The 12,265-nt window shown below is 38.6% G+C and overlaps 1 protein-coding gene across 5 annotated transcripts in view; it reads left to right on the forward strand.

The window, feature by feature from the left end:
• PHLDB2 (pleckstrin homology like domain family B member 2) overlaps positions 1-12,265 on the forward strand; it is a 69,509-nt gene that overhangs the window by 34,941 nt on the left and 22,303 nt on the right. For 3 of the 5 annotated variants that reach the window (XM_021401104.1, XM_021401097.1, XM_021401114.1), the window contains exons 7-11: positions 403-531; positions 6,518-6,673; positions 7,435-7,545; positions 8,157-8,246; positions 11,497-11,640. In XM_021401104.1, the coding sequence (XP_021256779.1) occupies positions 403-531; positions 6,518-6,673; positions 7,435-7,545; positions 8,157-8,246; positions 11,497-11,640 (630 nt within the window). The remainder of the gene's footprint in view (positions 1-402; positions 532-6,517; positions 6,674-7,434; positions 7,546-8,156; positions 8,247-11,496; positions 11,641-12,265) is intronic. The other 2 variants (XM_021401130.1, XM_021401121.1) reach the window with 2 other exon arrangements.

Raw genomic sequence — 12,265 nt, forward strand, 5'->3', positions numbered from 1 at the left:
TCTTCTGCTCACTGCTAGAGTACAGTCATTTTCCATCCATTTTGCTTTCTAAAAGCTACTGTTTTCTCTCTCCTTCATATGTTACCTGACTAACATGGATATCATTTCCATTTTTTTTTTTCATTAGGTGAGACAAGCATTTGCACAGCGGGCATTACAGGCATCATCCAGATGTGGGAACAAAGTGCAGTGATGAGGGAGAGAATAATTACCCTACTAAAATCATTAATGTTTTGTTTCTATCGTTTTGCATCCCATGATTGCATTTCAACTAACAAGCAGTTTCTGTCATTGACCTACATGCTTCAACTGTTTGTTAAGTTTTTGCCACACACTGTCATAATCACTAACGACTGCTTCAGTTTGAAGGTAATTCTGTTTATTTTCTGGTTCATGCTTCAGGAAAAATTAAAACTTGATGCTGAGAGGGAAAAACTAGAGAGGCTTCAGGAGCTTTACTCCGAGCAGAAGACGCAGCTTGATAATTGCCCTGAGTCCATGAGGGAACAATTACAGCAGCAGCTGAAGAGGGTCAGTAGCGAGTTTCGAGATTAATTTTTTGTTGTTGTTGATTTTAGAGTTAAGTCTAACATATTCTGCTTCGGGTGTCATGTGAGGTGTTTGAAGATATTTGCACGAGGGTTTTCTTTCCATGGAATGCTTGCAATAAATATTTTGCATAGTGGCAACCAAGTAGAGTGCAAATGGGTAGATTAGAAAACATTTTCTGTTGAATGTTTTTAAAGCTTTGGGCTGCTTACCTGTAATTAGCACTTTAGGCCTACTGGATTGCATGGAGGGTCTTGGAATGGTGATGTTTAGACAGACAATAGAGCACTGCTCTTTTATTCTGCTTGCACAGATAGTATTGAACTTTGTAGTGAGATGAACCATTTTAACACTTTACTTGCAATATTGTTTAATCTTGTTTTACATACTCTTCCTTTGCAATGCTGTAAATTACTGTCTTACACCATGGACAACATCCTTTCTTCAGTACATAACTTAGCTGTTAGGCTGAACTGTGCTTTCAATTTTTCATTTTGAAGATTGTATCACTTATTTTAATGGCTTTATTTTTCCTACATTTTCATCAGTTTCACATTAGTTGTTTTTTTAAAATCTTTGCATTAAGTCTACTTGCAACTTGATTTTATTATGTATAATTTATAACAGAAAAAGCGACAGTATTGTCAGTTAAGGTACATTTATTTTCTGAGCAAGATTTTAGTATCAATTAAGGTTAAATAGGTTATGCAGCATATATAGTTGGATATAGTAGAGGGGTAGATCACTTACAAAGCTTCAATATTGCAAGTTCAAGATAATATCTGAAAGTGAAACTTGAGTTTTTTATTTTTCTTTCCTGAGTCGAGCATTTTTGTATCAGTAATAAGATTTTTAATAGCAGAGATCATAAAAAGGCTTTTATTTTATAGAAAATATTCTCAACACTTTTTAAAAAACATATAATAATTAGATTGTGTTTTACTTGTAGAATTCTATTTTGTTTTCCAAGTAGCCTGAAGTAAAGAAGTCCAACGTCAGAAAACACAAGGTTAAATTCTTCTGTAGTAACTAAGAAGTTTGTTTGACATATAAGGATTTTTTGTAAGTTACATTAAAACGTAAACAAAACAAGCAAATGAAAAAGAAGCTTTAGAAAATAACTCATAAGTTTTAAAAGAAATCCTTTCCTGTGCAGTCATTTATGAGGGCTGCTTGGACAGTGATGCTTCCTCTTTTATTATGTTGGCCCATTATGTCAAAAACGGATGTTGGTGGTATAGTAGAGATTGAACCTTCCCAGAAATATTCCCTTACATGTTGTTGCTGCACGACAGATGGCAGCAGAGGGGCAGTATGACAAAACAGCATCTGACACGGAAATGTGGGTGAAGAAAGGTGTGTCATTAAATTCCTCCATGTGGAAAAAAATGCATCCACTGACATTCATCAGTGCTTGCTGAACATTTCTGGAGACTAAACAGTGGATGTAGCACAGTGAGGCAGTGGGTGGTGCGTTTCATCAGTGGCAACAGTAATGTGAAAGACAAGCCATGCTCCAGATGTCCATGCACAGCTGTCACACACGAAATGAACAGCATCTTGATCAGTTCATCTGCTTGAATTGGCATATTACAACCAGGGAACTGTGTATGGAACTGAATATCGGCTTCAAAGTATTGGAAACGTTGGTAGCAACATTGGAATATTGGAAATAACCATGAATGCTCACACCAGAACAAGAAAGAGCACTGTATACGAACTTGTCAGGACCTGTTGAACAAGTACGAGGCTGAATGTGACAGTTTCCTGGATTACATCATTACTGTCAATGAGATTATGAGATGTGGTGTTACTACAATGAGCAGGAGTCAAGTTGGCAATCCATGGAGTAGTGGAATGTGAAAAAGTTCAAGATGCAGCCCTCAGAGGATAAAATGATGTGCACAGTCTTCTTGTGATAGGAATCATAGAATCATGGAATCATTAAGGTTAGAAAAGACCACTAAGATCATCTAATCCAACATCAAGTTACCACCATGCCCACTAAACCATGTCCCTAAGTGCCACATCTACTCTTTTCTTGAAAACCTTGAGGGATAGTGACTCTGCCATCTCCCTGGGCAGCCTGTTCCAATACCTCATGACTCTTTCTGAGAAGAATTTTTTCCTGATATCCAACCTAACCCTCAACTGGTGCAACTTAAAGCCGTTCTCTCTTGTCCTATTGCTGTTGCCTGAGAGAAGAGGTCAACCGCCGCCTCACCACAACCTCCATTCAGGGAGTTTTAGAGAGCAGTAAAGTCTCCTGCCCTGAGCCTTCTCTTCTCCAAACTGAACAATCCCAGTTCCCTCAGCCACTCCCCTTAAGACTTGTGCTCCAGACCCCTCACAGCTTCGTTGCCCTTCTCTGGACACACTCCAGGGCCTCGTTGTCTTGTAGTGAGGGGCCCAAAACTGAACATATTACTCGAGGTGGCCTCACCAGTGCCATGTACAGAGAGACGATCATGTCCCTGCTCCTGCTGACTGCACTATTTCTGATACGAGCCAGGATGCCATTGGCATTCTTGGCCACCTGGGCACACTACTGACTAATGTTCTTCCATCTGTTGACTAATACACCCAGATACTTTTACTTCTCAAAGCTTTCCAGTCTTTTGGATCCTTCTGGATTTCCTGGAACCTGGGCAAACCATCAACTCTGACAGCTACATTGCAGTGCTGACTAAGCTGAAGGCTTGAACTTGCAGACTCAGGCCAGAGAAGACAGCTTTTCTCTTGCAACACGATAACACCAGGCCCCAACTGGAAGACTGTGGAGCACGTTGCCAGTGTAGGCTGGACTGTCCTACCACACACACCACATATAGTCTGAATTTGGCGCCTTCTGACTTCCATCTGTTCGGGCCAGTGAAGGGATGGACTGCATGGGCAACATCTTCCTAGCAATGTCACCATCATTGCAGCTGTGAAACAATGGGTCACCTCTGCTGGTGTAGACTTCTTCTAGCATGATGTGCAGGCTCTTGTTCATCACTAGCAAGAATGCATAGTTAATGGTGGTGACTGTGTTGAAAAATAGTGTTTTGTAGCTGAGAATTTGCTCTGTCAAATAGTGTTCTTGTACTCTTTGTATCAGTTGTAGTTTCCATGGAAAGACATTACCTTCAGAGAGACTTACTTACTTGAAGGTGTTAACTCATGAAAATTGCAATCTTACTCCTATGGGATGGTAGTAAATTTTCTCCCACTATTGACTACTAAGAGGCTTCTAGGAATCTGTTTCATTATGTATCAGGAGTTGGACTTGATCCTTGTGGATCCCTTCCAACTCAGAATATTTCATGATTTTCTGATCTTTCTTTTTTTTTCAGGGTGGCTTAATATCAATTTTGGATTTGAAAGTGGGACAAAACTTGAAATGTGGGGTGCAGTATGATGTAAAATTGCTTCTGTTGCGTATTATTCAATGCCAGCTGTAGTGAGAGGTAGCTGAGGCTGCTGTGCTCGGAGTAGTAGTTTTTGCTAAAATTGTGCACAGTATTGTGATATCAAGGGTGAGAAAAGTTATAGCTTTTTTGTAAGCATCCTATCCTAAATAGAAAAAATCTCTTCTTTGCTAAGAATAGGGAGTGTAGGATTAAATACTTGAACTTGAGGCAGGTTATGTTGTGGTACTTTATTGCCAGAGTAGTAGATGTGTAGGTGGTGAATTTTTGTTTCAACTCTTGGATCTGGGTAACATGTGATTTGTGCCTAGGGTGAGAGCAGTGTATTTTGCTGCAGCATCTGACTGTGGTGTGGGTCAGAAGTTTGGGTTGAGATGGGAAGCAGGCAGTTGGCAACATCCGTGTAGACTGTTGACTGGTGGGTTGCTTCCCAGTACCTGTAACAGACATGCACCTTTCTCGCTGGATGGGGAGACCAGTTCATTGAAGCCTGGTGAAACCTGAGGACTTCTAGAAGGCACTCAGGGAAAGCAGTAAACTTTCTGATGCCATACATAAAGCTTATTACCGTAATGCATTTATGCATACATATGTATTTGTTATGCATAAATGGAGGATGAGAATAGATGTCTAGATTCCTGCAAAGATCTGAAAAGGCAGAGTCCATTGCTAAGAAATACTTAAGTATTCAGAAAAATCTAATTTTTACAGATTTTATGGGACTCTGGATGGAAGGACTTGGTACTCTGCCATTAAATTTTGTCCAGTGCCATGACAGGAGTAGTAGTGATGATGGAGAAATCTGTGATTTCAAAGTCCAATATGGAAACATCATGGTTGTGATTTCTTAAGAGTTTTTTAAGTTATAGTATTTTAATGTAAATTTGTTTTAGTAAAAAGGGTAGGAGTGGAGTTACTCTCCTCTTTGCTCAGGAAGTCATTACCTACAGTGAGAACAACTGTTCTACAAATCCTATGCAGCCTTCTGGCTGCCAATTGCCTTCTCTGGAGTCTGTCCCATCTTCTGCCCAAGTAACTTGTTGCCCAAGTAATTTTTTTGATACCAAGTAGCCTGAACTTCCTGATTTTCATGCCTCATCAAGGCCCTTCCATTTATTTTGAAAGTTGAAGGGGAACGACATGTGTAAATGAGGTGATTTTGTACTGGAGGTAACTGCTTTCTTGTCATTATTAACCCATGTCTTTACTTTGGATCTCTTTGCTGTCTACTTCAAGTGGAAGGCACTTCTTTGGAAAATAATGGGAATATGTTGATGTTTTATATAGTTTTTTGAATTCTTGAACTTTTGTGTCTTGTGTCTTTCTCTGGTACATTGGAAGCTGGTTTTTTAATCCCTTTATGAAGACCTCTGTGCACATCATCAGTCACTAATCTTTGCCTTAGGCTGAAATGAGAAAAAGACTAAGCTTGCAGTTCACCAAAATAAAAAAAATTGTTACAGGTTATGTAAGAAAACCTGTATCAAATTATGTACGATGTGTCTATTTTAGAGAGCTTTAATATTTAATAATACTGTGATTATTAAAAATTCTTTTCAGAAATCTCGAAGTAGGGATTCATGTTATGAATTCACAGATATTTCAGGAGAATGATTACCATTCAGTTCTTGTGCTGAAAAGCACTGAAAGTTTTGTCTCATCCTCCGTAAGTGGAAGGTGGATGTGTTCTTATTTCTTGGGTCTCTCCTGCAGTATTCAGCCTCTTGAAGAACTCCGGCATTCATCCAGTGGAATGCATAAAATTGGTTCAATGCCATTTGTGAAGCAGTACACCTACTGGCTAGTGTCTGTGTGTATGAGGACAGCTCTTATTTGTGTATTTGTATAGGGAGCGATTGTCTGCCCCAATTCAGTGGTCCCCATGCAGCCACTGGCTGCACAACCAGCACAGCTGGGCAGCATTGCTCATGGGATGGCAGCGTGCATAGGATACAACTCCACTTTGTCTTTCCTCTCATTTGTATGTCTGTTACTAAAAACAGTACCAGAGCTTGGGCTAGACTTGAGGAAATTCTAAGTGCTGTCCAGGCTCCTTCATTTGAATGTGTATTGCCATGATTAATTAGTTCAGCATGTAGTTCTCAAGTTCTTCAACTGGGATGGTACTTTCTGGGGTTTTTTTGGTCGGTGAGCAAATGTCATCCCCGTTTGGCATGCGGCAACCTCAACGAATTGATTCGCACTTTGGTTGCACAGCAGCTAGGCTACAGTGGAGTGCTGATCTGCCTAGCCAGGATATGCTCAGTGCTGCAGAGGATCCATCCTGCTCTAAACGTTGAAAGACAACTCCTTTAGTATATTGATGTTGTTTTCAGCGGGTGGGCACTAGCAGTAATAGAGAAAGCTTCATTAAAAGAGCAGTTAGGTCTATTTGTTCTCTTACGACTGTAGGTAATAAAAAGAGTTGAGCTTCTGAGCCTGCTGCATGAGGTACACAGTATTTCTATGATATTTTTCCTGTTTGTAAGTCTCTTTATTCTGTTGTCAGTTAATGCATTGTCACCTTTTTTCTTTTTTTTTCTTTTTTTTGGCTTAAGGATGCTGATCTATTGGACATAGAAAGCAAACACTTTGAAGATTTGGAATTTCAGCAGCTTGAACATGAAAGCAGGTTAGATGAAGAGAAAGAAAATCTGACACAACAGCTCTTGCGTGAAGTAGCTGAATATCAGCGTAGCATTGTCAGTAGAAAGGTAAGAGCACTAATACTTAATCCATTTGTTCTTTGTTGCTCCGCATAAAGGACATGAAATACAGATGGTCAAGTTGTAGTTCCAAGAAATAATACAAAATTTTTCTCTTTGAGAAAGCTTTTGCAGCAGAGCAAAGTTGATGTCCCACTAATGCTGCAACACGTACCGAATCAGGCGCTTCTCTGAAAGGAAATAAGTGGATAACATTCAATGCCTTCTTTGCACCTTTGCATGAAAATATGAAAATGAAACCCTTGAATTTTTCACAAAAAGTACCAAAGTATTGTTCTCTCATTATTAAGCAAGCTGATTCATTTTCTATGGACAAAACTGCAGTTGTTTTTTTGTTTATGATTGATATTAAGTGATTTAATAATAATAGGACACTGAATTAAGGAAAAATCTTAATTCTGAAAATCAATTGTAAAGATCTTACCTGAACTAGTTAAATATGAGTTTTTCAGAGATCGGAAGTTGCATTTCTAAACAATTTACTTTCAGTATAGAGATATGTTAATCACCATGTTATCTAAGAATATAAGTTATTCTTTTGTTTTGTCTCTTGAAGAAATTCTCTTTGCTGTCTAAATCTTGTTTAATTACCTCCTTCAGAGCAACGAGCTGTGTTACAAAAACTTCTATTCCTACTACTTAACTGTTATTAATGAGTTAATTATTATGAATGTTATCTTTGCAGTTGGCTGTCTTGTGCTTTGAAAATGAAACATATAAAAAGTGACAGATATATTATTTCCTATTAGGAAAAGATTTCTGCTCTCAAAAAACAAGCTAATCATATTGTCCAACAAGCACAAAGAGAACAAGATCATTTTGTAAAAGAGAAAAATAACCTAATAATGATGCTGCAGAGGGTAAGTATTTATTGTCTTTCAGATATTTTTAATGCATAGTGATAGAGCATTTCATATAATGAAAAAACACACAACATGAGAAAAGCCACCCTGCCCCTCCCCTGACACAGCTCCATGCGCTTAGCTCAGCGCTGCCCTCCACTCCCTTCATGAGGGGCTGCAGGCTGCCATGAGGCCTCCCCTCAGCTCCTCTGCTCTGCGCTGAGCAAACCATGAGACCTCAGCTGCTTCTCATGTGCCTTGCCCTCCAGACCCTTTGCTGTCTTTGTAGGCCTCCTTTGGAAATTAATAAGAAGCTAATGTGAACCCTTCATGTCTCGTTTGGTTTGTTTTTAACCACAAGGGAAATCATATTTAGCTATTCAAGAGGAACCAGCATTTTTCAGAATGCTGAAGGAAGACCTTTTTGTTTGATTGTGATTTTTCAATATTTTTTTTCACTAGTTTCTTCCTGTATACCTCCATGTTTTTGTTTGGTTCTGCTGTAAATGAATGAAGTTGGAGCTCCGCTTTGAAGTTTTTAGTGTGTTTCTTTTAAGAAAATGACCAGCATTTATTTTCATTACACTGCTGTTGGTATTTAATACAAACTTTATTTCTGTTATTGACAGGAAAAAGAGAATCTCTGTAATCTCGAAAAGAAGTATTCCACACTTTCCGGAGGAAAGGGATTTCCTGTCAGTCCCAATAGTCTGAAAGAGGTAAATAGTTTCGCTGCCAATTACTTTACCACAAGTAACTTTTAATAACTCTTCATGCAGAAGTATTTAGTGAAGTGCTATTCATACAGTTTTGTTGGAGATGATGAAATTACTTTGTAAAGCTATTCATGGAAGTCCAAACACATAGCAGAATGAAAATAACTGCTCTGACATTTTCCTAGATTTGACTGGTCTCACTTTAAACTCTTGCCCTGGAAAAATGAATGTTTTTGTGTGTATGTAAAGTATCTAATTTTCTCAAAATAGACAATTAAACCTCACTGAAATGAAGAAAAATGAGGCCCAGGAATAACTGTTCGAGTACCAATACGTTATAGTCTTTGTTTTTCCACGGTAGATTTTATCAGAGGTCTTCCCACCACGCTCATTTCTATTTTAAACATGGTGAATAGTTAGAGTAAAGGTGTCAAATATTTTTGCTAAGAATTTGAGTTTGTTAGGGTGAGTCTCAGAGCTTACCTGCACCTGTCAAGACTTCGTAGGTTTGAGGATACCACATTAAGCCTCTTGAGAACTGTGAATAAGGTCAATGTAAGGTAAGCCACAGCCCATTACAAAAATTCGGTCAGGATGTCCAATATTATCTTTAAGTGCCCATGTTTATCCTCTTGGCTTGACTTAATGGATCTGAAAATTGCAGATAAATACAAAGTTATAAATGGAGAAGCAGAAGAAATAGCATTTAAAATATGCTGATAGGTATCTGTGGCTGCTTCATTAACTTCTGATTAAGAGGTCTGACTGGACTTGCTGGATGACTCCTGAGCACAGTCTGCTCATCTAATGATGTAGGCGTCGCTGTGGGAAGTTGGGCTCTTGAAGTCTGGGAAATGTGATTTTGCTTAATTGGCCTCAATGCTCCTGGTGAACCAGGATGGGCTGCAGAACATGCCAGTGGGGTAAAGCATTCTTCCTCGCTGCAAGCTGTGTTGCTGATGCTTGGACTTAGTGTCCTAGGTTGCACTCTGATCTGGACATCTCATCTTTCACCAGGACATCTGGCAACTCCAGGCTTCCTTTTTGTTCTTTTGTGATCGTTCCATTCATTTATCATTAGAAAGTGGATGTTATCTCTGATTTTATCTTTATATCCATGTAATGATTTGTTTAATCACAGATGTTTCAAAATGCAACTACATTAAGTGAACCTGATGCACCTCTTGTTGAAATGGATAATTAAGCAGTGTGATTCTGTTCCCCAGAGTGAAATCAATTAGGATTTACTGTAAGGTAAATGAGAAAAGGAACAGTGCAAGTTATCTGTTTTATGCCCAGTGTCCCCACAGGCTTTCTCTTCTATAAGAAATGTCCTTCCTTGCCAGACATGATATTCTGTCTCACTTCAGCTCAACATTTCCCCAACTGTTCTGGCACCTTTAAAAATAAAGCACCGAATGGGACACAGGCTTAAATAGATTCTCTGCACCCAGGAGTTAATTTCACCATGCAGTTGCTCATACATCAGTTGAGAACTTAGTCTGTGGTCTCACATTTCCCATGCCCTCCTCAACAAAGCATGCATTTGTAACTCTCTCCCATCCATCCTGAAGTTTCATCCCTGCATATGTAGCAGTGGAGAGTAACACTGCTGCATAGATAAGACAGGGTGCTTATCCCAGTACTTAAGTGAGGAAAAAATCAGTGCTGTTTGAAAGTTCAACATTGGCGAAACGAGTTGGATCTCTAGTCTGACTTGAAACCTTTTCTGTAACCTAATGTAATGGGGCCTGAGCTAACATTATCATGAATTCATTTGTTTGCTTCTTCTTTTTTTATTCACTTAACCCCACGGAGTATCCCCATTGGTGTTGTGAGTGTGAAATGAGTATTTTTTCATACAACAATGAATGTGCTTTTATTGTCTATAAAAATGAGCATAATATTACATTCATAGACTTGCCAAGTTTTGGTGATTAATATTCTGCTGCTACACATTGGTTAAGCAGGATTTATATTTATTCATGGATTCTCTCTTACTGTAATATGGCCACATGTTTTGAGAGGAAAACTCCAGTAGTACCTAGTCTCCTTCTCATTTAATAGTTGATCCAGTAGTATGTGAATTGATATTTAACTCCTATTTCTGGAGTGCTGTGTTCACAGTATGACAGTTATTTTTCCTGAATTGTATATCTGCTTGAAAATAACTGATGGAATACATTTATAATTACGCTGATAGCTAAGAGGGCTCTTGTTTTTTTCAACTTGCCTTCTGTGATCATTGCTAAATTTATGCATTTTTAAAAAGAAGAAATACTACAGCAGTCTGTGGCTTCTCTTATACAGTTGCCGAAGTATACAAATGTACTGACATGTCAACATGGTGGTACAATCATAGAAACAAAGCTCCTTGGATACCTTCTCAGATTAAAAGCAGTTTACCATCTTGGTTTAAACATAAGCATACTTCTATCATATTTTTGTGATGTTGCTTCAACAGTGACTCATTCTTTCACTTGACCACTCTTATTGTTAAGAGTTAGGGCATTTCATTTTTTGCAAGCTGGCATCCTGTACACCATGGATTAGAAGCCATACTGTATTTTTTAGATAAGATTTTTTTCAGTTAACACCAGAACACCTGCAGTAATTGTGTTCTGCCATTTTATCTCATATCTGCCTGCATGAATGCTCTCTTCAGGCAGAAGCATGCTCCGATGTCCGTGTCTTTCCTCAATCTGTCACCTCCTGTGTGATTGCTATTTGAGAGGCAATTTGAAAAGATCGTCTCCTGGTAACATCTAAAAGTTAGAAGGAACTTCCAGACAATGCAAAGGAAAGGTGTTTTGTCAGAATAATGTGTGGAGTACAATGGCATATCTTTATGTAAGTTCTTCCCAGTTCTGTTAGTCATTTCATTCACTTGAAGTAGCCAAGTAGTTAAGAAACAAATCAAACACACTCTGCATTTGTTATCCCAAGAGAGGGCTGCATAACAATTTCTGAAGGGTATTTACATTTTATTGAAGGCTTCTGTTCACTTAATGTATATTTGCCTTTTGATCACATAAATGCATTTGGAATTAAATGAAGAACAATTTTCAGAATCCAAGTATTCAACATTAGAGAAGCCTGATGATAACTTTGTTCTATTTGTGATGAAATATTTCAATGGTAACAAATATTTGGCTGTATCACTCTAAACTAACTTTCATCGTACTGGATACATTAATACTCTTGCACGTCTTTTTGCTTTTGCTCCTTTTAACTTCTGAATTCCTCCTTTTAGGGCTATATCAGTGTAAGTGAAATTAGTGAGCTGTATGGCAATTCCACGAATATATCCCCTTCCACTCAGCCCCCCACAGATGCTGACGCAGTTACCACTGAGCCTTCCACGGCTGTGCTGACGAGCCAGCCACAAAATAAAGAGGTTTGTTTGAGAGACATTTCCCTTTGTTTGCATTGTTCTTTCACTGATGCTTTTTTTTTTCCTTCTTGTTTTTCTTTTTTTTGGTAATTCAACATGTAACAAACTGACCCTTAGGCAAACTCTCATCTGCCAGTTACCAAATCAGATAACGGCTTAATAGTAAAGCTGGAGGAATGGTCCAGTTGATGTTGTAGGTGGGACTTCAAAGGCCAAAAAACCTAAATGATTATGACCCAAGCAGCAATAAGTGACAGTCTTTGCCTGTCAAACACTATAACGTAATGCACCTGTGGAGATATGGTCTGTGGACACATTCAGTTATTACTCATTCAGTGGTGCTTAGGTATTCCTTTTGTATGTTTTTCTTCCTGTAACAGAAGGATGTTTGGGAGAGATGGGTAACTTCTACTTATGTTAGTTATTCCACAGCCTGTCCAGTCTGTGTCTATAGTTAACTCTTCCTTTTTCTCATTCTTTGTGCCCTTTTTGCCTTTGTAATGATTACAGCAAGTTTTTAATAAATCCACTTTTTAAAGAATGGGCTCATCTTACGACTGTAAACACACCTACCTTAGTATGGTGAGGAGGCAGCAACTGGTTTAAAATTAGGTGTTTCTGTGCTGCT

Source organism: Numida meleagris, chromosome 1, assembly GCF_002078875.1.
Source record: "Numida meleagris isolate 19003 breed g44 Domestic line chromosome 1, NumMel1.0, whole genome shotgun sequence".
Taxonomy (NCBI): domain Eukaryota; kingdom Metazoa; phylum Chordata; class Aves; order Galliformes; family Numididae; genus Numida; species Numida meleagris.